The 24,672-nt window shown below is 42.7% G+C and overlaps 3 protein-coding genes across 4 annotated transcripts in view; all 3 read right to left on the bottom strand.

Moving 5' to 3' along the window:
• Positions 1–10,496, bottom strand: part of smek1 (SMEK homolog 1, suppressor of mek1 (Dictyostelium)) — a 12,659-nt gene extending 2,163 nt beyond the window's left edge. The window contains exons 1-14 of one of the 2 annotated variants that reach the window (XM_008297433.1): positions 9,352–10,496; positions 9,115–9,170; positions 8,918–9,016; positions 8,195–8,812; positions 7,344–7,421; positions 7,141–7,257; positions 4,568–4,684; positions 4,349–4,480; positions 3,708–3,810; positions 3,459–3,617; positions 3,173–3,342; positions 2,210–2,349; positions 870–1,060; positions 16–227 (exon numbers count right to left, since the gene is read on the bottom strand). In XM_008297433.1, the coding sequence (XP_008295655.1) occupies positions 16–227; positions 870–1,060; positions 2,210–2,349; positions 3,173–3,342; positions 3,459–3,617; positions 3,708–3,810; positions 4,349–4,480; positions 4,568–4,684; positions 7,141–7,257; positions 7,344–7,421; positions 8,195–8,812; positions 8,918–9,016; positions 9,115–9,170; positions 9,352–9,493 (2,334 nt within the window). In that variant the 5' untranslated portion in view covers positions 9,494–10,496. Of the gene's footprint in view, positions 1–15; positions 228–869; positions 1,061–2,209; positions 2,353–3,172; positions 3,343–3,458; positions 3,618–3,707; positions 3,811–4,348; positions 4,481–4,567; positions 4,685–7,140; positions 7,258–7,343; positions 7,422–8,194; positions 8,813–8,917; positions 9,017–9,114; positions 9,171–9,351 lie in introns of both variants that reach the window. The other variant, XM_008297432.1, reaches the window with a different exon arrangement.
• Positions 10,497–10,790: 294 nt separating this feature from the next.
• erh (ERH mRNA splicing and mitosis factor) lies at positions 10,791–13,621 on the bottom strand. Its single transcript, XM_008297435.1, has 4 exons — positions 13,517–13,621; positions 12,986–13,073; positions 11,646–11,766; positions 10,791–11,537 (listed from the first exon to the last, which is right to left on the bottom strand). The coding sequence occupies exons 1-4, from the start codon at positions 13,517–13,519 to the stop codon at positions 11,435–11,437; spliced, it is 315 nt and encodes a 104-aa protein (XP_008295657.1). The 5' UTR covers positions 13,520–13,621; the 3' UTR covers positions 10,791–11,434.
• A 1,110-nt stretch (positions 13,622–14,731) lies between these two features.
• Positions 14,732–20,556, bottom strand: paplnb (papilin b, proteoglycan-like sulfated glycoprotein). The gene is made up of 13 exons (XM_008297434.1): positions 20,502–20,556; positions 20,214–20,287; positions 19,757–19,866; positions 19,578–19,638; positions 19,386–19,488; positions 18,968–19,098; positions 18,101–18,418; positions 17,601–17,777; positions 17,369–17,519; positions 17,205–17,282; positions 16,584–16,740; positions 16,391–16,469; positions 14,732–15,395 (listed from the first exon to the last, which is right to left on the bottom strand). Exons 2-13 carry the CDS (start codon positions 20,268–20,270, stop codon positions 15,111–15,113), a joined length of 1,707 nt encoding a protein of 568 aa, XP_008295656.1. The 5' UTR covers positions 20,271–20,287; positions 20,502–20,556; the 3' UTR covers positions 14,732–15,110.
• Between the last annotated feature and the right edge of the window lie 4,116 nt (positions 20,557–24,672).

Raw genomic sequence — 24,672 nt, forward strand, 5'->3', positions numbered from 1 at the left:
AGTGTTGACAGTTACCCTAGTGGTTACAGTTGTGGTGGAGGGTGAGCTTCGTGCCCCTGAGCCTGGAGACCCTGGTGATCCTGGAGACCCTGGGTTCAATGAGGCAGATGAAGGAGGGCTGGACAGGCTGGTTTTAGTAGAGCCGGAGAAGGAGAGTTTGAAGCTGGGGTTCTGTCGGCCTGACAAGCTCGACTTGCCCAAAACTTCTTTCTCCTCTGTGTCTTTCACTGGGGGTTGAAGAGGAGAGGTGGATGAGAAATGGTGGGTGAACATCATGTTGTCCTCTGTAACCTCAACAGCTTTGACCAGATACATTCCTCTTTTATTGTGTGTGTGACTGAAGAAAAGAGAGACTCAGTGCGTTTCAGTACAAGCATGTTAAACCAAACCGACATAACCACCATTTTCTCTACATGCTGTCATAAAGACACCATGAAGGCACGTCGTTTTGTGCCTTTGAGGTCAACGGCACTAGTCATTTACCACAACTATGCGTAAAGCCAAACTAAAACTACAGATTTAAAGTCGTAGTGGCAAATAACACACAAAAAAAGCATCGATCAAACTGAGGCAATCAAATCACCAAGATGGTAAAGCTAGATTCTGGATTTAAAATGAGCCAATAACATTTAGCATAAAATAAATTTGTCACTTTCTTCACTACATTATCTCAGAGAACACAGAATCATACCACAGCACAGTTGACAAGTTTTTTATGCTTGCTAGCAATTTAGCATTAACAACCATTAACATAACAGCCATTAATACACTAAAACATCCTGTCCTGTAGTAACTACAGCACGTGATTCCCTCCAATCCCACAGTTTTCACCCAATAGAAATAGGAAACGACGCTTTCCCCATACGTACATTTCTTCCTCTCCATGAACTTGGTGATAGGCTCCATGAGATCTTCCTCGCTCTTCATCTTGTCAGACGGAGGAACCACTGCCTCGCCGTCCTCGAGGTCGTCTTCGTCTGTGTTGAACCACATCTCCTCTTCGTCCTCGAGCGTCCGTGCATCGCGACGAAAGCGGTGGTTCCTCAGGATGGAGCGCATGCTGCAGAGGACAACGCACAGCTGAGTGATGACCAGACAACGTACACTCTGACAACACTTCAGTGTTCTTAACAACGTGCTGCTTAATGTGAGCAGCAAACATTTAATGTGTAATCAGTATGAACACAGAAAAAAATCAAAACTTGTTTTTATTTAAATAGAAAACTAAACAGCTTTTCTAACTGCATTTATTTGAAAACATGCCATACAACCATAGACTGTATAAAAGACGGACGTAGCAACCGGCCCTGAAAAATGAAGCCAACCCGAATGTGTCAAAAACCTGCAGTATCACTACATCCACTAGCTGCTGGCTCCACAAAGCCCTGGCTCCCATAGACTGGAACTGGAAAAGAAGTGATCACAGATCACCAAATACTGCATTCCTACAGCTCAGGATTGTTTTCTTATTAGTTTTCATGGTCAGATCCAGAGATCAGGTGGCCAGTCTGAAAATAAATCAATACTGAATTTTTAAAAACAACATGTTGCGGGGCAAGGGGCGTGGCTGGCTTGATTGACAGTCGGCAGCGACGATGCAGATGAAGTGAGCAGAACGTGGTAAATGTGGGCGGGGCAGAGAGGGCCCGCCTCTCAATCCGTCTGACCAATCGCTGCTTCTATGGCTCCGCCCCCCTCCCACGATTTTTGTGTCACTGGCTCCAAAAATCCAAGATGTCAACCAGGAAGTAGCAAAACCTTGGCTTCATGTTCTCAGTGCAGAAACCAACGGGTGACGTCACGGTAGCTACGTCCATCTTTTATACAGTCTATGCATACAACACACATGAGTTCGAGCTCACTTCAGTATCGCAGATAACAAAAGTATAATAAATAAACAAACAAACAAAAACAACACAGGAGGAATTTTAAAAAACAGACAAAGGAAACCAGCAGCACAAGTACACAGTCAGTGCAACACAAGTGTAAAGGGGAAATGTCCAAACATGCTACACGTACAACAGGCTCTACTTCAAACGTACACGCGTTTACACTCATGAGGACAGAAGTCATTTTACTCTCAAACATACTGAATGAACGGTCAGACACCATGCAGACCTTTTCCATCTATTGCCAGACACATGTAGGACTTGTCTCACTCGTTATATAATTAACAGTGGTCGTAGTACTGCAGCGGTAAGTTTCTCACCTGTCCAACTTGGGGTTGTCCTGCCTCTCTCGCTGCTGCTCATACCGCAGCTTTAGGCCCTTGAATGTCTGGACGTAGTCCACATCCTCCAGAGCCTTCCAGTAATTCTCAACTATATGAGCTGTGAGAGACTTCACATCCTCCTGGGAGCAATGGGAGGCGAGAGTGGAGAATAAAGGCACAGTAGAAGGAGAGGAAAACCAAGAAAGAGAAAAAGGGAGGGAATAGAGTTTAGGACAGAGGCCAAGAGGAGGAGGAGGAGGAGGAGGAGGAGGAGGTGGAATGAGGTACAAAGAAAGAGAAAAAGAGAGGGCCGATTACACTAACGCATCACAATCAGCAGATTACACATTGTATGGCCGAGAAGTTTTCACTTTTAGGGATGTGGGTTGACAATAAATCACATGTAATGTAAACCTAAGGTTCATATAGAAATGACTGATCACTTGACTAAATAGAGAACTGGGAAAACCCACAAAACTTCACAGAAACAAATGAACAAGAACTCTAATAACTGAGATGTGTATTCACACTGAGTAAAACCAGTAAGTCCATAAACCATCCCTGTAATACTGTAAGACACGACTGGCTTCAGAGGGTTTTGTGTTCAGTAACAAGCTGCTGAACTTTAAGGAGACAAGCCACAAAACAGGAAAGAAATCAGTTTAAAACAAGTAGTGACACTGAATAAAAATGTGTGTTCTTTAAGACGGCGATGGACCCGCAGGCAACATGTCCTTTATATGCTGATAATCACACTCCTGGACATTTCTCAGTTAAATATCATCTCTACTGCTACAAAGACTGGTTGCTCTATGAGACAGCGGGAAGAACAGACCCACTATGTGGAACAAATGTTATATTTGTAAAGTGAATATTTGGTGCCACTTTGCCTGTGCAAATCTTCAGTTTCTGGCGCAACCAGAGTTGTGAAAACTGGCAACTGTGCAGAGGGATACTCACCACACGGACGTACTCAAACATTTCAATGATAGCCGAGTTCATGAGATTGTAGCGGGAGCCGTTATTGAGGAAGGCCTTGATGACGGGCTCGAAAAGAAAGTTTCTCATGATGTAGCGATTGTAGAACTCGTCCTTCAGACCAATAATCCTCCGCATGAAGCGCAGGGCACCTGTGCACGCACAAACACAGACTGTTACTGATCTCTGAACTCCTTTAACATACATTAGAAACAGACTTAACAAGTACCGACAGTCTGAGATCAAGCTGAGAACATGTGTGACTTACACAGTGCCAGGAAGGCGTGCTGAGAGGCAGTGAGCACCAGTACCCTCCTGAGAATATCCTTGTTGATGATGTAGTTTTTGATGTGATAGGTGTGATGCTCGACACAAAACGTGAGCAGCTCCAAAATCAAGGCCAGCAGCTGGGATGTTTGAAAATCATCTACAAAAAGGGGAGGAAGGTTGTAAGCGACACAAAACACCTGTTTTACATACATCCATAAAAACAGCACAGCTTCAGCACATCCAGTACCTTTGCTCGGTTTCTCTTCTGTGGTGTTGGCCAGCAGGGGAGCCGACAGGACATGCATACAGTGCTTGTAGAAGAAGCTCAGGAACTCGGTTTTTTCCATTTTCTGAGAGGAACAAAGAAAGAGACCATTTACTTGCTCTCTTGAATGACTTTGAAATGTACAACAACAAATGTTCTCACAGTTCCCAACGCTTGAAAACAAGAGTGAAGGTGCTACTCTGTAGCCCAACCTGTTAGAGTGGTAGCACTGATGCCTTTTTTATTTATTTTTTTAGTTACTGGAGAGTAACTTGATCAGCAGGAAAATCCACCAGTACCGATGTTTTTTTCCTTTCTGATATGACTAATGTGTTTTCAAATCAAAAACCTCCACAGACAGGTAACACTTTCACCTTCTGCATGTGTAGAAGACGCAACAGCTTCTACTCCCAACTACATGATGAACTCAGTACTACGTCGTTTCTTTATTCTAACATCTATAATGAAATGAGAGGACCGTACACATGTTTGGTTTCTTTATTCTAACATCTATAATGAAATGAGAGGACCGTACACGTGTCTCAGCTGGAGGAAGTTTGACTGACATCACTGTTTGAGTATCAACATAAACTAATGTGCATAGAAGCGACATCCAAACTCACGTTTGCCGTTGCCAGCATGTTCTCTGGATCCACCAGAGTCCGTAGTAGACCCATTAGCTGCACTGCTCCACCAAGCTCTGGGTCTGTGTCACAGATCATGTGCTCTATGATCAGGTTGATCAAGAGGATGTCCTGAAAGGCAAATAATTGTTAGTTTACATGAACCTGCGTGATGACGTGAACGCCGTTCCCTTTAACTGTCGTCATATATAGACTCACATCGTCGTTCTGCTGAGACTCCTGCATGACGAACTCCCGTACCATGGAGGGGTTGTACTCCACCAGATAAGAGAAGATATCTGTGGCTGCCCCACGCACCTGTACATCATCCATTCCCTGTTTGAGAAAAACAAACAGTGTCAGTGTCAATTAACTGTAAAATGAGTTTCACCTGAGAGGGCCTTTAATCCAACAGGACAGTGGGTTCTACTGTCAGGTATGAGACAGGAACATCACCAGTTACACCCTCAGATGCTTTTCAGATGCAGGATAATCAGCTAGATTTTATTTTTCTCAGAACAATTAGTTATTTTTTTCTCTTAATTTCTGCTTTGTGTCAAATTGACTGTTGTTGTTGTTTTTGCAGATGCTGGTAAAATACGAGAAAAACAACAGCTTCCACTGACGTGTAAAAACTGAAGCGGTAACAACAAACACTTCACTTCAACATGGCAGCAAAGGAAACATGCGATGGACCATGTCTGATCTTTCTGAGGTCTACCACATCACATCTCAACCGAATCTGCTGTAAATCAAGTCGAGCCCTTCTGTGTTCTCAGTGAGTAAACTAACACGTGAATATTTGCCATTTCAAAGTGAGTTTTGTTCATCTGTGACTGGATCACTTACAAACCAGTAATGCACATTATCTGTGAATTAAACGTGGTATTCCCTCTTTTGCAGAACGCCCATTATTCGTTTTGCATCTGTACAAACGGTTTCTACGTTAACATCCAGATCAGATCCACACATAACTGATCAGGAATGTGGAGCAGCCACTTCTCAATGTATGTACAGATGAGCGACAAATTAAAAGAAAAGGTCACTGCAAATACGATACAAAGCTGTTCTAAGTGCGTAGCCTTATCCTATGATGAAACACGTCTGCCCTGACAGGAGAGGTCTCTTCACTTTCTGAACCGCAGCAGTTTCTTTTTCTTCTGTCACACTTTGACTCCCCGTGGACTCGTTTTCACTGCAACATAAAGTCTGCACGCCAAAGAAAACAGCCGCACAACGGCTAGTAGAGAAAATTCAAAAATTCATTTTGTGCACTCTATCAAAGTCATAATTACATAAACCACAAAATAAGAAAAAACAAGAATCCAATTTCTTTGATTATTTACTTAGTAAAAACTGTGAAACCTGGACCCAACATGTGCAACATCTTTCTGTGTGTACACACAGCCTGTAGTTCAGGCCAGCTCAGCCAAAAATCACTACGTTTTTGTCACATCAGTGTTGGTCGCAGCCGACTTACTAATGGCTTCACAGTTGCGCCAAGGAAAACAGAGTTTTGCTTTTTACACGATCTGGTTGGTGCAACCAGTCTATTTTCAGCACATTTTCTAATGGAGACGTGTATAAGAAAGCGATTTGGATAGAAAAACACAATTACGTTTAGATTTTGGATCATTTTCATAACACAGATGTGTAGTTTATGTGAAAAACCTTCAATTCTTTCTGTTTTTTCACAGCTCCTGGCTCTGATAAATGGCAAAATTTTAGCAATTTATTGACAATAACAAGCCTTTCAAACCTACCACAGGATTGTGGGGTTCAGAGGGTTAATGCCCCCATCTACAGGCCACGAGTGATCACCAAATGGTTTGATAAGAATTAAAAGGATGTGAATCAAATGCAGTGGATTTGAAATCACCAGCTGTCAACACAACTGAACACCAACAGAAGATTTTGCAGCCATGAGTCAAGACAGCATTTTCCACCACCGTCATCATCAAAAGCACAAATCTCCTGTTGACTTCCAGAGACTTAGAGAATCAATGCCGAGGTACCAGAACCTCACTGTCACACTGTGTCATTTCTCCTTTAATTTGTTCCCTACTTGTATTTAAAACACGATGTTAATGGAGCTGCCCATCCCAACAGGTAACACACCTTCTGAAAATTCACCTGAAATGCAACACAAAAGCAGAAACGCTCCTTCTCACACTGCTTTTTGTCGAACCAAATAATACCATGGTACACTGCAGCAGCAGCAGCAGCAGCAGCAGCACTGATGACTGTTTTACTGCTCTACGTATGCTCGCTCTATGCTAAGCCTCAGTGCTTAACATTATAAGAAGCAGCCAGATGTTTGCTTTGCTTTATAACAGCACAAGTTCTTTTGACTTCTGCGAGAATAAAAAAAGCCGAGTCATGATCCATATGAGAAACTACAGAAACACCCTTAAACTAGCAACTTAAACGTCCAGGGTTAAGCAAGCGCTGCATGCAAAACTCCAAATAATGAAATCATCTCTTCAGTCACAACACAGTGCAACGTGATACGTAATAGGGATCATAAGGGAGTCTGATCCTGCTTCCTCAACAACATGTTCTCGTGTGTGGCAACAGGCGTTGTGAGGAAATGAATACATGCACCGATTCTTCTACGAGTAGGCCCCTAGATTGTCCTTCATCAATTTATCAGCAACAGAAAACACAACAATGACAGAACCGCTACCAACGGCACCGACACCAAGAGCCAAATTATTTGTACATTTGAGCAACCAAAAAAAAAAAACAACAACAATGAACTTGATTGCGATGCTTAAGGTCACTACACTCACCAGTATGACCTCTAGTGCAGGTAGAATGCCCATGTTCGACAATGTCTTGAAGAAGGCGTCTCTGTTTTGAGGTTGTAACGTTTGTGAGAATGCACAGAATTCCTTTAGGAAGTTTACCTGTGAGGAACAAAGCGACACAGCTCCATGAGACAAGAGACAAGGAGAAGCACTGTTATATAACCTCTGATTAAATTATGGCATACCAGCTCGTGTCTTTTGTCGTCATCGGTTGCCTCGTCTGTTAGCTGTGCAAAGAGGTCTGTCAGGAACTTCTCATCGTCCTGACATCGAAAAGGGGAAGGGGAGAGCAGTGAGAAGATGATCAACAGGTCAGGGTATCAGTGATCCTCACATGCACAGCTGTGTGTCTGCTAAATTCATCTTAACAAAAATAAAATTCACAAGCACAGTAACATTGCGACATAAAAATCCCTCTTTAGTCTAAATGCACAATCCCAAATCAATAACGTACATTTAGGGTTTTTTTAAGAACCGTTGCAGTCTTTGTTATTCATGTCAGTTTAAATGCAGAGAACACTCGGTTAGTGACTGTCGGGACCTTTGTTTGTGCCTCATGGAAAATGAGGAAGAGAAGGTTCGTATCAGCGGTGTTTAACTTCAGAACGCCACACAACACAGCGCACCAGAGTCAACAGTGTGCCCGTTTCGGTTTTCCTCTAGCGCAGCATAACTGATTTACACAACACTTCTCTATCTCTATGGAGACAGTCATACATAAACACTGCTGAGTTGACACAGTACAAAAACACAAAGGTCACATGACCATAAAAGACTAGCAAACAATCTCAGACTGGGTATTCTAAGCTACGTACAATCCTGCAATTACTGTAAGGTTTAAGCCTCACTACTGGAAGAAATTCTGTTGTGTGAGGAGTCTGATAATCTGTGTGTTTGAAAAGCCTGTATAAATAAAGTTCATATACTTGGAGCTATTTTTTAAAATGAAAAGTGTGCCACATGCATAAATCTTGCGAAATAATAATAATAAAATCCATCACTGGCAAACCTCTTCCCACATCTCTGCCTGTCTCACCTGTAGCATGCCCACAATCTCCACCTTGTTGAAGAAGATGAAGGAGTGCAAGGTGGACAGCATGTTTTCCTCAAAAACAGAGGGTGTGGGCAGCACCATATCCTGAATATACTGCACCCGATACGTCTGGTGTATTTTCTGACGCAGTTCAGGATCAGAGATGGGGATCACCTCCTTAAATCGGGCTGTCTTAGTGAGAAACTCCCGATGCCGCCGCGGCTGCGGCAGTGCTGGGTCAAACTCCAGACAGCCAATGACGTCCATGATGCATTCGTCAGAGAACATAACCTCAAAGAGTGCAGTGCGATTCAGCAGGAAGATGCCTTTAATGATTTCGTACAGGTGGTGCAGTCCCTCTCTGTTCTCCAAATCCTCGCACACGCGGAACAGTTCCAAGAGCTTGCGAATGTAGCCTTCGTTCTCCACGGCCAGTGCCAGTTTCTCGCGTCGCAGTGGTGATGGGAGCGAGGAGGCCACGAGCTCGGCCAGGTCCTCCAAGCGGTTAAGTTCACATGGCGGTAAGTCCAGACCCGGCGACGACATTTCATCAAAGCGCTCCTCCTCAGACTCGTCCACCACGTCCTGTGTGATGTCCACCGAAGGGTCCTTTCCCTGCACCTTAAAGACGAGACAAACATGAGTGGCATCAGATATAACCAGACACACAAGCACTGATATGATATGCATGCACAGATGGAGCAGACACACGAGAGGTAGGGTTACCTGGCATATTTTCTCCCAGATTTCATCACAGCCAGCCTTCTCCTGGAAGCTAAGCGCCAGGTCATAATTTTCAGCCTCTGACCATACTATCAACGTATCCTTTACAAACAGAAAAACAAAGCCAATTACCAATCAATACACAGTAGAGGTCAGATCCATATGATATGCGACTACACTACACCTGGCTTCATACTGACCTGTTGTTTCTGGTAGGCTGTGTTTGGGTTAATTTTGGACTCCAGCAGCAGAGAACCTGTCAGGTTAAAAACAATGAGGGTAGGTTAGGGTGTTGCTACACACGAGTACGAGTTGCATCCGTGGCAGGTGATACAGATGGTTAAAATTAGCCCGCATTGTTCGTATTAATTGAGCAACCAGGATCAACGACAGCCAAGTGATCTATAAATTGACGTGGCCTTTGATTATTCACTTACCGTCACTCTCAGCTCGCACCAGCAGAGACGTGCCTTTCAAACGCTCCACATAGCACGAAGAGACGTGGCCGGTCCCACGGTCGTCCCACTGTCTGTCCTCATTGAGGGTATAGACTTTGACTCGTCGTCGGGTGTCCGTCATCCTGGCAGGTGGCTTGTAACCGGTTTCCCCCTCCCGGACCTTCTTGGCTTTTACAGGGTGTCTGCCTCACCTAGTAACGCCACAACTTCAATTCACTTTTGTTTTACACCTGTTCACTTCGACAATGCAGTATTGACTCAACTTGCGTGAGGGGTCAACCGGGATAGCAGTTCTTTGAAGCTGCTCAAAAGTGGAACACCTGGTCGTGGACCCAGGGAGAATCTATTCTGCAGTTACAACTACAATATCTGATTATTGGGACGAGCTGCCTCAACTTATCTCGCCAGGGTTGCGGGCGAAGCGCCACGCAGAATCAGCGCACAGACCATTGTAGCAGGCTAACGACAGTCTAATTTACAGAGCGGAGGACACTGACGCTAGCTAAGGCGTTAATCGACAAAACAAGGGCTGACAGACATTACAAAGTCCTAGCGTACAGCCGAGGGTGGAGTATTCAGAATAAACCCAATCGTTCCGGTCACTGGCTCACCGAACACTCTGCCCGCTTATTAGTACACTTTGTACGCTTGCATGTAACGCTAGCCAGATACGTTAGCTATCAGACCTAACGAGTTAACTAGCTAGCTAGTACGCTAACAGCCTACGTTCCGCACATTCAACGCTAAAGCACATTTTGAAGCAAACTGACCAGAGTTGTGCACCGATAACATTATTTCACACTTGCTGACCACGGACGCGGTTTAACTCTGAAGCAATGGTTCTATTTCTCCTTTAAATAATACGGCAGCTAGCTAGCGTTAGCTGCTATTTCTTCCCCAAGTGTTCCGCCATGTTCTGGCTCGGGGCCGCGGAGAGACCACTCTCTCCTTACTCTTATTCATGCATCCCAAAAAATATGCAAACCAACAAATTGGAGTCGTATAATCACTTCAATGTTACGATTTACATTATACTGCTATTTGCCATTCATTCCCGACGTCTTGCTCAGATAATTGCTAAGTGCCCCCCGTGAGTATTCAGCCATCTTGGGTCCCTTCAGAGTCAGTACGGGGTTTCCAGCACGGCAACAACAGGGCAGCCCGCCACATTTAAAGAGACAGTAACACTGCAGGCCACTGATGCTAATAGCGATCAGTGGATGCTCTAAAAGAGGTCCCATCCACAACCAACAACATTCTGTCTGAAGCTTTTTATACAACTTACCATCCAGGAACCATCCACCCTGTGTCAGTATTTGTCTGAGCCTAACCTGTAGAAAGACATTTCCTCACTGTACCACCAGTAAAAGCAGAGACCAGTCAGAAAACAATGGTTTATTTTCTTTAAATCAAAGAAAACATGAAACAGAGTTGAAATCGGATGCTGCACAAAACAAAATGTTTACAAAAAACAGCATTTTACATCACAGTGGTAATAGAAGAAGAACAGATGAAATGTGGAAAATTATTCTTCTTGGGATCAGGTCGATTTAGGGGGGCGTCACTATTCACACCTTAAAAAACGTATCAGCTGCATTTAAAGTCCACAGCATGTTCAAATACCCAGTAAAGGTATATTTATATATATATATAAAAAACAAAAAAACAGGTCACATAGCTTTTAGGGAAGAAGAAAACTAAAAGTCTGACAAACAAACAGATGTCATGATCTGGCCTGTGGAGAGTTTCTTCAAGCAGGGATCTCTCTCCATCAGTAAGTTAGTCCTTGCAGCCATTAGCCTCTTTCTCATGATAGTGTAACAAAATACTAGCATGCATATGCTGGCAAGCAAATGACTCATCTTCAGTATAAAGCCCACATATTTCTCCCTGTTTTCAGACCCACTCCCTTCACGATGTGTAATGTAATATGAAAACAATCCCCTTGTCAGACGAACAATGTTGTCCTCATACACAGATCAATAAGACGCTGTGAAACTGTAGTGCAGCGTGAACTCCTGTGTGTGTGTAGCAGGACAACAACCTGTCACCGACGACGCCTCTACTTTGCCGCCTGCTGAGCCTGACGCCGCAGCAGGACGTATATCTTCTCCTTAATCCAGTCTTTGTTGTATGGTTGGTATGTTTGAGTGTCCGCTCTGTAGCTGAATTTAAAAAAAAAAAGAAGATATTTTTACTGGCAGTGATCAACACACCCAGATAAAAGGCTGGCGTTCATTCAAATCCACACACACACACTAAATCATACTTACACGAGACAGCTCAGATCTGCCAAGTCGTCAATAAAGTCAAACAACTGACTAATGTCATACGTAATGGAGGGACTGTTTGGATTCATCCTCTTCAGATGCTCTTCATACATTTTGCAGACACCTGGAACAGAGATGTAGGACATACTGGCTGCAGTGAAAATCATCTCCAGCACCGTGGTTCAAGGGAAAACAGTTCAAGCTTAGTTTGGTGCGCACAGCAGCTTTGTCGATGTAAACAGGTGCATCAGAGACACAGTAAAGTCAATAGCATTCTCCAAAGGGGGACAGGATGAATACAGTATTATTAAAGGGGATAAAAGTCTGAAACAGAACATACAGACTCTGACATGCGATTAATGATTTTCTGCACCTTGAGCAAAACAATGAGGATAAAAGGCCCAACTTACTAGCATGATGTTGAAAGGTTATGGTACACATATCGTGCATGTAGTGTGCTCTATCATCACACAGCACAAACCATCTAATAACTAAGAAATATAATGTTTAAGAAACTTTGAACATACTACATGTTTATTATATTCTTATACCCAAGTACAGTAAACCTCATTCTCTTTCCTACAACTCATCTCAGATTGAACAAACTTTGTAAACACTTTATTTATGTCTTATTTATTGCTACTGTGGGAGCACTTTGATGACTGCTGTCCTCAATGTGCATTATTAAAAAAATGAATGAATCAAAAACAAAACTTAAGTATTATATCTTGTTATACTGCATGCTTAGGATGTATGTGTTGGTTTGAATTTGTTTTCATTGTTTGTCTTATATGACATTTACTATATTCTAAGACACTTCAAAAGGTGCCACACAAATAAAGTTATTTTTATTATTATGTGACCTCATTAATAAGGTCACCTTTGGTAATTAATTTCTATATTCTTCTCCAAGTCCAACCCCATAAAAAGACTAAAACCAACACAGATTTGATCGTTATTTTCCGCCTGATTCAGCTTATTCCGTTGTTCTATTTTTGTCCAAAACCCATTAAAAACACTATGAAACAAGGACTCGTGTTACTTCACTCCACAGTTCACTAAGAAAAGAACCTCTCAGCCTGATATCATGGTCACTTTCACACTTATTCGTTTACCACAAACCACTCTCCACAGGCTGGAGAGTGACTGTTGTTTAACTGTGTGTCTGTTTCTAACAAACTGAGCTTTGTACACACATGGCTGTAAGATTCATTTTGGTTATTCAGTGGTTACTTTAAGAGTAATTACTGTGGTCATCCTTTAGTGTATGTAGGTGTAAAAGCACAGAATAAAGCTGTATGTAGCTGAAGCCTAAATGTAAAGACAAAGCTGCACAGACTCACCTTCCATGCATTCATTCACTGACTCATAGTCAGCATACGTGCGGCCCTCTGGTCTCTTGGTCGGCTGGACGAGCAAAATTGTGTGCGACTGTAAAATGATTAATCATGTTTAATACACACAGTAATGCAGTTTCTCCCTTCAACACTGAATCATCTGCAGTCGATGGGACGTTTCTGAGTCTTGTGCTGGTACAATGAGAGTAAAACCTTCTGCCCAGTTGTTTCTAGCAGGAGCTAATGCTCGTCAGTCAGCAGACCACCGACTCTTAACGCCATTTACAAAACGTCCTGCATGTCGTTATTTCATCCAGTTTTAGGCTTCTCAGTCAAATTTGATTCACTTACATGCTAATAATAAAACTATATAATCACAGGGACAGAAGAAATGACAGTAAATACGTGTAAGAAAAGAGTAGTGAACGTTAGCTTCGTAGCTAGCTAGCTAGCTTAGCTGTGATAGACTAACAGGAGCTAACGTGGCTAATTCTGGGGATTATTACCGCTTGAAAAGGTGAAACTAAACACGCTTACCATGTCTGTGTTTGCTGCAAGCCCTCTCCGCTTGTTAGGGATACAAAAGTGCAACAAAAAATCGGTGTTTACCCCCACTCAAATCCCCGTGCGATGGAGCTGTTTGATCAAAAATACTCACGGAAATGACGTAGGTCCTTTTCTGGCTGTAGAGAGACGCGGCTTCGGAATAAAAGTTGTAGTTTCAGAATAAAAGTCTGGGCTTGAAACCTGCAAAATTGAATTTTATTTTGTGCGTGTGTTTAGAAGCATTTTGTAAGGGGTGAAAAAAGCTATGAAAAAAAAAACAGCAAACCGAAAAACACTGCTTCAAGTGAAAGCATATAGCCATTATCTATATCTGTCTATCTATCTATCTATCTATTTTTTCTTTTTTCATCCTTATAAATATATATAAATGTGTTTTTTTCCATCTTTATATATATTTATATATCTTCTTTATATATATAGTAGTCATAACAGTGCAATATATGTGTTTTTGCATCTTTATATATATATTTACATCTTTATTTCTATTTATATATATAATCTTTATTTACATATATATTAGGTGCACCTGCAACCAAGAATAATATGCAGAACTGTGTCCAGCTGCTCTTGTTTTGGTTGATTTTCATTTTTAGTATTTTAGCAACTTTGCCTTTTCTTATTTTGTTTTTTATCCAAGTTTCTTATTTGCGTGGCCTTATTCTTGTTTTTGTTTCCTGCGTTGGCTTCATTCTTAATGAGGCCTCATTACTCCAATGTCCCAAGGTGAGTTTAAATAAAGGTTGACTGAATAAATAATTTAATACCGGGTTATTTTTAAGTATTAATAAATGCCTACCTAGCATTTTAGTCTCTTCGCTGCTTAATGCAGTTTACAGTAGTTTAGACACTGATCGTATCCTGTTTGTGTTTAATGTCCTAATCTGCAAAGTAGCCAGAGCCCAAAGCAGTCAGTGAAGGAGGAAGTGCATTTGTCTCAGAAACGTATTTGAGTAAAAGCAAACAGCTGAAGAATAAAATAATAAAAATGAGAATCCTGGAGGACTCTGTTACATAAAACTGTATTTACTGGTACTTTAATCACAGCCGGTTACATCAAGACCTGTGATTTTGTTGCATATAAACAGACCAATGTTTAAATGAAAGAGGGCTCATATTCACTGAAGTGCACTTTCTTAAAGCACTGAAGATGAAGATGAAGATGAAGATAAAGACACATCACAACAATTCCAAGGTTACCAGAAAGCTGAAAAAGTCTTTATTCGATCTATGACTTAAGTTGGGTAATCACACGGTTTTATTTTGGTTCCGGCCCATGAGGCAAAACACACAAATGAATATTTTGATCATCACAAAGAAAATTCCAAAGATCAAAACGATGGTAAAATCAGATCCAATAGCTGTGATTATGTGTGTTATAATGGTTATTAGGTACAGTTTACCTTAAAGTCTGACGTTTATATGGTTGGTGTTACAATGCACGATTGTTTGCATCTTCATATATCTTCATATATATACTACACTTGTGTACAAATATCATGTGTTTTGTTTCATACAGGGGTACATGAGCGATCCCGTTTATTGGAGGTATTGATGGTAATCATGGTTATGCTCTCGCTCTCAGGATACTCCTGAAGGGCCCTCTCCTTGGGGGGTCTCTGCGAGGTGCGGCTGCCGGCTCGCTCATCCCACCTGCACACTCCCTTCGGCACGCCTCCAGCGACATGAAGTTGTTGCCGTTGCCCTGGCAGCCTCCGAACCAGAACTCGGTGCATTTGGCAGCACCAGAGTCGTAGTAGAACCGGACCTTCCAGGTGTCACAGGGGCCCTCGTCACGAGGCAGAGCGCACACGGTACCAGAGGGGGAGGCAACGGGGGCAGATGGGACCTGCTGAGTGAGGAGAAGAGAAAGGAAGTAAATCTACTGTCGGTCTGGTGAATTTAGCAGATATATACACAAATGAGCTAGAAAATTAAAACCACTGACAGGCGAGGTAAAAAAAAACTCTGATCATTATGTTACAACACAGGCTTCTGCTCAACCATAGGTCCATGCCCTGATGTGTTACTCTGACATGGACAATCCACAGTGTCCTCCCTCAGCAGGATCATAACGCTGCAAGGAAACTGCTCAGGAATTGCTCAAGAAACAAGACATTAAATCAGTTTCCACATTTAGATTTCAATCCAATCGAGGATCCAAGGGCCGCACCAACCCATGGAACCCAAAGGATCCACTGCCAAGACAGGACACCTCAGAGGGTCTCTGTCCACAACTTAATGGGTCAGAGCTGTTTTGGCACCATGATGTGGACCCACGAGGTATTAGGCAACGTTCTGGCTCATATATGCTAACACATAGCAAGTTAAAAGCTCCTATCTAGAGGTCAGCTTCTGATATAAAAGTCAGATAATCCAGTTATTTATCATTTTCAAGATTTGTGCTGCAGAAGCTGCAATGTTCTTTCTTGTATTTGCTAGTATGGTAAAGCTCAAAAATAAATATTTTTAAAAAATCCCCAAAGTGCATCTCAGCAGTGTTTTAGATCAACAGATTCTTTATTGATCCTTTGCAGGAAATAACTTTATTTCTTTGCATTAATTAGTTCTCTATTAGACCCTCTTTTTCTGTTTTTTGTGTCCAACTCAACAAACTCAATGTGTAACTTAGCTTTCTGTTTAAACTACACATGTCTTTATATGACTTTGGTTATTTCTCATGATGCCAAAGAGCCACAAAAAATTAATTCACGATTGTTTTATTAGGCTAAAAAAAACAAGTTCATCAAAAGGTAAACCAATATTTAATCATAAAATCATTAAATAATCTGAATTATTTAACTATAAATTCATTGAAATAAAATGAAATAAAGACAGGATTCCTACCACAGCTGTCTGGTACTCAGGACATCCAGCCCGTCCAAATCCTCGAGCTGGCGTCACTCCATCCAAACAGCAACCAAACCTATGATTAAAAGATTTCTTTTTAAGTCACGGTAACCTCTTCTTTTATTCAATAAGCTTCTCATCATTAATGTTCTCTGCTGGTTACAAGAGTGGGATCCAGGAAGCTCGTTACCTGCTGCGAACACAGTCGTCTGGTGAGCAGCCCTGGTGCCCGGCTCCGCTGGCGGAGGTGTGGCCGTCGGGGCAGCAGCCGTACAAAGACTGCTCACAGTGAGGACCCACCACACGAGGGTAGGACTCGTACACCGTGCTCGTGTCTGGCCTTTGAGCTGCAGTAAACACAGACGAGGTCAAACGTGATGTTACTGTGCATCCCGTAGATGTGAGAGTACTGTGTGTGCTTATTCTGTTTATAGAAGGTTTAAAATCACATGAAGCAGTCATGTTTACAGTGGATATGTTTAGATTCTGAATATGGCCATCCGTTAAAATCTATTAGAAACAGTACAGGCTTTGTGTTCGCCAGCGAGTTATAGAAAATTGCTCAATCATGGTCTAGACAGCAGCATTTACAAGATTCAGTTAATGTGCATTTTCCCTCTCGCCTGGAGAAACGTTCATTCAGAAATATAGTTTAACTCCAGTGAAATAGCTGCCTGAGCGTTCATTTCTCAAATTCCTTCTGCATCATTTTATTGCTGCTCTGGCTACACATGAAGACGTATAAAATAATTGCGTGCTCAAACGTGCAAAGAAAGAGAATAACATTTCCACAGCGACATTCCCAGCATACCTGAATACTCTGGAACATAGGGCACGAATCCTCTCACGGTGCTTTCCACCACCCTCGGGTCCTGCACACTTGGGACGGCTGCAGTGAAACAAGGTTATTAAAACCAGAAAAAAGCACAGACGATAAAGAGAAGAGAGTTTGCAGGATGTTCACATGTTGCTCACTTTGCACTCCAGGGCAGGCCTGTGAGTTGCACGTCTCCACAGAAACGGGCCTGCTAGCCGATCCGCACCGAGACTCCGGGTACGGGTTCAAATCTGTGTCGAAACAGTTCACCCTCCTCTCTCTCACGCCGCCGCCGCAGCTCCTGGTGCACTGAAGAGGCAAGAGAGGGCAGTAATGTGGAGGTAAAGTGGGTTTCTGGACTTTTGCAATCCAAATGACCTTTTTTCTTACCAGTCCGTACTCCGTCACATGCCAGGTGATGTGTGTGTGGCAGGCGGGCCGGCGGCAGGCCTGGACGGACGCAGGTTTGGCCAGTCCGCTGCAGGCATGGTCAGCTAGACGCTGGCCTCCTTGTCCCACGCAGTGAACCTCTCTCGTCTGCTGTCCCTCGCCACAGGTCACTGAACACTGAACATCACATGAGACAGCAAATTCAAATCTCGCCCGTCCATGAATTCATCCCAACCAAATGCCAAATGTTGTTCAATAAAACCATAACTTCTGGTTTTGTCTATGTTGGACCAGTGATTCTAGATACAGCAACATTTAAAAATAGATTGAAAACTGACTATAAAACTAAGTTATTCTCACTGTTTTTGGAAAATGCAAAATGCAGCAAAAGTTGACATTTATTAGGATGCTGTTGTTGTATTTCACTGTGCTCTGGATTGTGGTGTAGCAGCAGCAGCATATAATTAAAGTAAAGAAGTTCTCTGCGGTTGGACACAAACCACGCTGAAGCTTGACACGCTGTACTCTGCAGCACACGGATGCATGTTGCAGGCCTGCTGACTGGCTGGCCTCTGCAGGCGCTGGGTGATGCAGTTGGTCTCCTCCACCACACGGGGGTTGGACGGGTCCTGAGCCCAGCAATCCACGCTGCGGTACTGCATGCCTCCGTTGCAGCTGGCCGAGCACTCCCCGTACACGCCCGTTTTGTAAATGTATGTGAGCGTCGTACTGGGATGAGCGGCGACAACAACAGGACCAACGGAGTGAACAGAGTTGGTGTCGTCATCCAAGCCCATGAACTCTCCATGGGTCAGTACCTGGAAAGAGGACAAAAGATGGAGAATTGGTCTAAATTAATCAGGCAAACACCGATAAACGAAAGAGCACCATGGAGCTATTAAAGTAAAGAAAAAAAGAAATTTTGCAGTGAATAAATTGCTTTGTTTTTTTTTTAATTAAAAAAAAAAAAATCAACTACCTAATTAGAAATTCTTAAAACAAATCCAGAATCTGTGATTATTTTTTGGTCCAAAAATTGATTTTAGATGAGCACAGATGGTCTTTTGTCATTTTCAAATCATTTTTCCAACAGCTTTTTGGTGTCAAACTCTACATTATTCTGCACAGTGAAGCTCAAACATCCAGAAGAAATCACATTTAACTAAACATGTGTTTTCTGAGTAGCGAGAAACATTGAAGGGATTTTATGTCCTGAAGGTGCAACGATGACTCATCGTATAGATCTGAATGTGAAGGAAGATTCTGCAGAGCTTGGTCATTTTTTTCTTGGATAAATATTAGAGAACAATTATAAGAAAGCAAAAAAATCTGTAAATAACTGAACAGTTGTAATTGTTTGATCTCACCCTGCAGACGCCGTCCACACAGATGTCAGTGCGGCCCACGTAGCACGGCGTCCCATCAACCACCGCTGGCTTGTGTCTGTAGAAGAAGTTTTCTCCTCTTGGGACACAGTTCAGTTCACATGGATTGGATGCTAGAATGTTAAAGACACATACGTCAGCAAATGTTGTCTGCGCATAATTTCTAGTTTCCTTTGGATGTCACAGGATTTGATTTGCTAGCGTGATAAGGGTCAGGAAAAGCAGACAGCTGCTTTACATGAAGGCCTCTCACTGCTGTTTATCCAGTGATGGGAACTTCTATTTAATTGAAAAACCTGATAAATCCTGACACCTCTTTGACTCCAAGTAGGGTTGAATACTTTATCATTTCTTCTTGATACAGATATTGTGGCTGTGCAGTCTGTAGTAAGTCATGTACCTCCATAGTAAGGCACCCATGAGTGGCGTTTGGACTGGAAGTCCGTTCTGTCAAACTGGGAGCACTGCTCCTCTCTGAAATCCCTCGATCCGACCGGGCAGTCCTACAATGACAGAAAATGGAATTAATATAACAGATAACCCACATTATTGCTAAGTGTATACCTCTTTTTCTTTTAAACAGGATCCTTACTTGTGTGTTACAGGTTCTGAAGGACTTGGAGGATCCTATGCAGTTATGTCCTCCGTCTGTCCTGCAGGAGAGAAGAAAGAACAAAGACTGAGGCTGAGCAGTGACAACAGAGTCGAGTCTTTATGTTGAGTGAGATTCAAACGTTTAATAGTAGATAAAGCTTCTAGCCCCTGGCCTACCTTGAGGTAATACATTTCCTGGTTCTCATTGCCACCCCTGTTCCACAGGTTCTGCTGCAGGGCCCGTAGGCTCCGAACTCGCCCCAGTAGTCATGGGTTGGCCGCGTCAGCTAAAAACAAAGTGAACTTCTTTTCACCCAGCGTCCAGAACATAAAGTACTCTCATACAACATATCAGAACTCACCACGAACCACCACGGCACACCAAGAGCATGCTATAGACTCTAAAATAGACGCTGGAACATTTGGCCACAAACCATCTCCTGCATGTTGCATAACGTCCGTATAATCCTGCCTTGTGACATACAAACAGCATCACCGCCGTCACGTGTCACAGAGGAAATATAGGCTTTTTTATTCATGTTGACATTTAGGATTTATTTGATCTATCTGCGCTGAATAATTACTCATGCTGACGAGCAATTAGTAGAATAAAATGGTTTAAATGGAGACTCACTGTAAAAGCAGGTACAGCCAGAAGCTGCAGGAGTCCCAGGACGTGCAGGATGTTCATGTTCACAGATCCAACTGCTGATGAAAATAAAAGCTAAATAAGTCAACTTAAAGTGCAAATACACGTGTTTAATACAAACAATGATCACAGTAACTCATGAGAGTGCATCAGATGACACCAAAACTCCTTGATGCCTCTTCTGATTCCTCTCCTGGTGATTAATAATAATAGAAAATATGCAAAGACAGATGAAAACATGCAAACAGTAAATCCACTAAGATCCTCACTTACCGTCTTGAAGTGAATTCCCTGTTGGCTCGACCAGGAGCAGGGAGGGATGTGAAAGTGAGCAGTGGCACCCAGCTTTCTATCTTCTCACCCTCTCTGCTCAGAAGCACCACAGCCCACAAAGTGTCAGATTTCAACCACACGGAGACACACAGGTTTTCTCTGTCCACTACTTTACTTTCTGACAATAAATATAAGGTGTGATTTGGGTTTGGCGCAGAACATTCCTCCGGGCTATTTATAGCTTTATGGTATAGTTTTGAGTCGACGGTTTCATTTATCTGAAATGCTTTTAAAGTTAAGTTGGAATTTCCTGCAGAAATGTGACGTTTGCATAACACAGAGAAAGAAAAAGCAAATGCCAGCATGCATCATTTATTCATTTCATCTGTAAACAACAAATGTAAAATTCATTATATTCATTGAAATTTTGCATTAAAAAAAACCTTAAAGTGTGATTTAGAGTGCAAGAGAGCCTAAAGTTTTCCATTGAGTGATTTTTTTTCTCTTTTTGCAGGTTACTGACCACTGATTGTTCCTTTTGCACATCCCATAACCACTAAATACAGCCCAATAAGGCACAGCACGGGGGCTGGTGGGAGGTAAACATCGCTTTAAGTCTTATTTTAGTGTCAAACCGCAGTGGAGCATATCCTGGATGGGAAGAGCGCATGAAAGAATCGGTGAAGAGCAGCATTCCTGTGCCAGAAATTCAGCGCGTTGGAGGAGCCGAGAGTAAAAATATATACTTACTATCAACACACAACGCCTGAGCGACGGGAAGGAAAAAATAACTGATGCATGAGAGTGTTTGTGCTTATGTTGGTGTGTGGGTTGGAAATAAAAACTGATGACAGCAGAAGTAAATCTTTAGTCGACACGCAGCAGCACAGACATCTGGAGGGGCTCGTCATCACCTTCAGGACGGGAGCACATCCAGCTCAAAAGAAATACGACAAATTGTTCCTTTAAATTCAAAATGTTTGACTTTTATTAAATGTATGACAGCCAGGTGATGGTTATACTTATTTTTTGGGAGTTGCTTTCTTTTTTTTCTATTGCATGATATTCACTCAACTAAGTTTCATAATAGAGATTCAAGGATGTGACAAATTCCTTTTTCAGTGATCGTGGTTGTCACATTTAGACCTAAAAAAAGCAATCTGCACAACAAAAACTCAATATAACACCATTCAAACATCTCATTAAAGCATTGTGTCAAACCTCAGCACCTCACCACATCAGCAAAGCCTTCCAAACTGTATCTACAAATCCCAAACCACCACCCCACACAGCCTTGTTTTTCTTCACGCTCTCTCTCAAGCAAAGTCTGCCAGTCTCTCTGTGGTCCCTTCACAGCTGCCTGTTCAGCTTCTGTGCTTGCTTCTCTTTGGCTTCAAAGGCACTCTTGGTGCTGAACAGGTCGTCCACCGTGTCCACGATCTCCTGCATCTCCCGGGCCAGCTCAGCGTAGCTCTCCTTGAGCTCCTCCTGCTGCTGCCTCAGGTCCACGGCGGCGCGCAGCAGCTCGGTGGCCTGGTGGCTGCAGTGGCCCCTCAGCTGCTCCACGTCCGACAGCAGCACCCCCATGCTTTTCATCAGCTGCTCCAGACGCTCCGCGGTCACCTCGAACCCCGACGCGTCCGAGCTCCTGACCTCGGGGATCTCCGGTGTCTGGGCCTCGGCTTCTCCTCCCTCCATTGGATCCGACTCCATCCTCCTGTTATCTCAGCCACCTGACACTTCAGTTAAACAGATATCTGGAAGAAAAGGGAGTCATTTAGCTGCAGGGAATGATTATAAAGATTCAAATACTGAGCAAAGAAAAGCCAGAGAAGCAGAGCTGCTCCGACAGCCTTTGTCCCTCTCAGCTGGTAAGGAGTTTAAGCTCCTTGCAGGAGGTGAAAAATGCACTTCCTACTAATCTGCTCTGCTTGTGCACCTGCGTGGACGACGTATGTGTGCGCAGCATATGTGTTTGTGTGCCCAGGTGCCCTTTCACTGACATGTGCTGTCCTGTAATCCAGTTAGGGCCGCTATCCCCAGCAATACCCTCCCCAGTCCAGGCCGCTGGCGGCTGGGATGAGCAGCAGGCGGGACATCAGATTAGGTGGCTCTTCCCTCCTCCCAAACGTATCCACTACCTTGGCTGTGTGACCAGACGGATTAACCCCGTCCTTGTGGGGCTCATCTCTGGGCGGCCTTGACACACACACATGCACACACTCATATGCACTATATAATCTCTCTTCTGCTATGGACTGAGGTTTTGTGAATGTGAGGAGAAGTTTTGAGACGGATACGGAGCTGATTTGAAGATAACTGCAGCAGATAAATCTATCTCTAGAATAAAACAGAATGCCTTTATTATCATGTACAATTAAAATTAAGCAGCGATCCTGTCAGTGCAGTCACACAACCAAGACATTTTTAAAAGTACAAAATATAAAACATAACATCCAGTAGAAAGAAAATAAATAGCATGTGCAAGAGTATCTCTGCAAACAGTGGGTTAGCTTATTTCTTTTAAAGGTAGCATATTTGGTATATTAGGAATAATAAAAACAGTAGAGTAACTGATGATGCACTTATGGATATTTGTATGTTGTGCAAAAGCTACGAGCAAGTTGCAGTTATATGTAAACATGCATTGTTTCAGTACATAAAGCTGCATAAAGGTAGCAGTGAAGTAAGGAACTGATATGAAATGACTGCTCCAAATCCATGTCATGTAAAAACACTCTCACTGAACATCTCAGACAAACAGTTGGAGAGTAAATTAATCCCTTTTGCTCTTATACACGTTGCTTTCTACGAGTCTCCATGCTGAATATAAGGTGAGATTTTCTGGGAACGTTGTGAGATGATGCCCTCTGATGGTTCAGTTAGCAAATGATGCAAAACATCCCACCAGCACTGCATATCAAAGAGTTGTATGAGACAGAAAATGATGACCTGCTAATGACATGTGACTCAAGCAATCGTCAGCTTAAATTATTAATGTGGCTATCAGGCAAACTGCAGTAAATTTAGTCAACTTGTATGAACTCGATTGATGGCGAAGGGGCTGGAAAGCATGTTAAAGGGCCGGCAAACACATGCCCTTTAAATGGCTGTCAAGATAAGGAGTCGACACGATGACCTCACCACTCCTAATCTCTTATCAAAACAAGACAACTTGCTCTGAGAGGCCAGAGTCAAGGGGAAGACTCGCCTTGTTCTCAGAGCGCTGTAAACATGGGCTCTATCAGAGGAGCAGCAAGGAATAATTCACTAGGAATGCACATTATAAGTCACTAAACACACAGTCGAATGGAGGAACAGATATGTTCAGTAGCTGCAGCAGTTATTTTGCTATACATAGTTTAAAAAAAACAAAAACCACAAGTGCAAGTGAAGTGTCAGAAGACAAGTTAAAAACAACAATATAGTCTTTTTGTATTTAATAACAATGCAGGGACACTGGACACCGTAGTGAGCACACAATGTCTTTTTTATGTTTACAACAGGAGAAAGCAGTTCAGTACTAAAAGGAAAACAATCTCTGATATTGTACGTTTGCACAACACAGGTTTAGCTTGACAATGAAAAAATAAACAACAATAACAAAAAATGCTAGAAGGAAGCAAAAGCAAGAAAATCTGCACCAGTTCTTCACTAGAAGCATAAAGCAGCACCAGCTCTTGGCAGCTATAAACAAAGGAGCAATGAAGCAGTGCAGAGATATAATACTAGTGGTGTCGTATTAAACAAAACACACAAAGAAATTAGCTGACAGGATTCCTGGCCAGCAAAAAACAGTAAAAAAAAAAAAAGAGTCTTACTTGTGTCTGTGGTTATTTTCTGCGATGTTTCAGCATGCAGGCTGAAGATAATGTGTGTGAGAGGCATGTGTCCTTCCAGAGCTCGGTGGGTTTGCCCTCCTCACAGCTGATAGATCCACTCGCTGGGACCTCGGTCAGCATGCGGCTGATCAGCAGCTAAACACAGAAATGTCACATGTTGGCTCTTCATGATTAATTCAATCAAATTAACACGATTTTCTAGATTCACAGTATTTTGCTTTTTTCTTTAATTTATCACCCATATGTATATTCACACAGTGGGCCGGTTCTGTTGTGCTGGTTTGGGTCCATTTGATCTCTTTAGTGGAAAAGGTCACTGCAGGTCAATA

This window comes from Stegastes partitus, unplaced genomic scaffold (assembly GCF_000690725.1).
Source record: "Stegastes partitus isolate 25-593 unplaced genomic scaffold, Stegastes_partitus-1.0.2 Scaffold1220, whole genome shotgun sequence".
NCBI classification, from domain to species: domain Eukaryota; kingdom Metazoa; phylum Chordata; class Actinopteri; family Pomacentridae; genus Stegastes; species Stegastes partitus.

Bases quoted from the DNA above. Each gene is read 5' to 3' on its own strand.
- paplnb (XM_008297434.1), bottom strand. From the start codon at position 20,270: ATGAACATCCTGCACGTCCTGGGACTCCTGCAGCTTCTGGCTGTACCT. The intron at 19,867-20,213 runs GTGAGTCTCCAT...CTTTGTTTTTAG, and splicing joins TGGCTGTACCTGCTTTTACA to CTGACGCGGCCAACCCATGA. The intron at 17,520-17,600 runs GTAAGAAAAAAG...TTGCCTCTTCAG, and splicing joins ATGTGACGGAGTACGGACTG to TGCACCAGGAGCTGCGGCGG.
- erh (XM_008297435.1), bottom strand. The intron at 11,767-12,985 runs GTGAGTCTGTGC...TCTCTGTTCCAG, and splicing joins AGTGAATGAATGCATGGAAG to GTGTCTGCAAAATGTATGAA. The intron at 11,538-11,645 runs GTAAGTATGATT...TTTTAAATTCAG, and splicing joins GCAGATCTGAGCTGTCTCGT to CTACAGAGCGGACACTCAAA.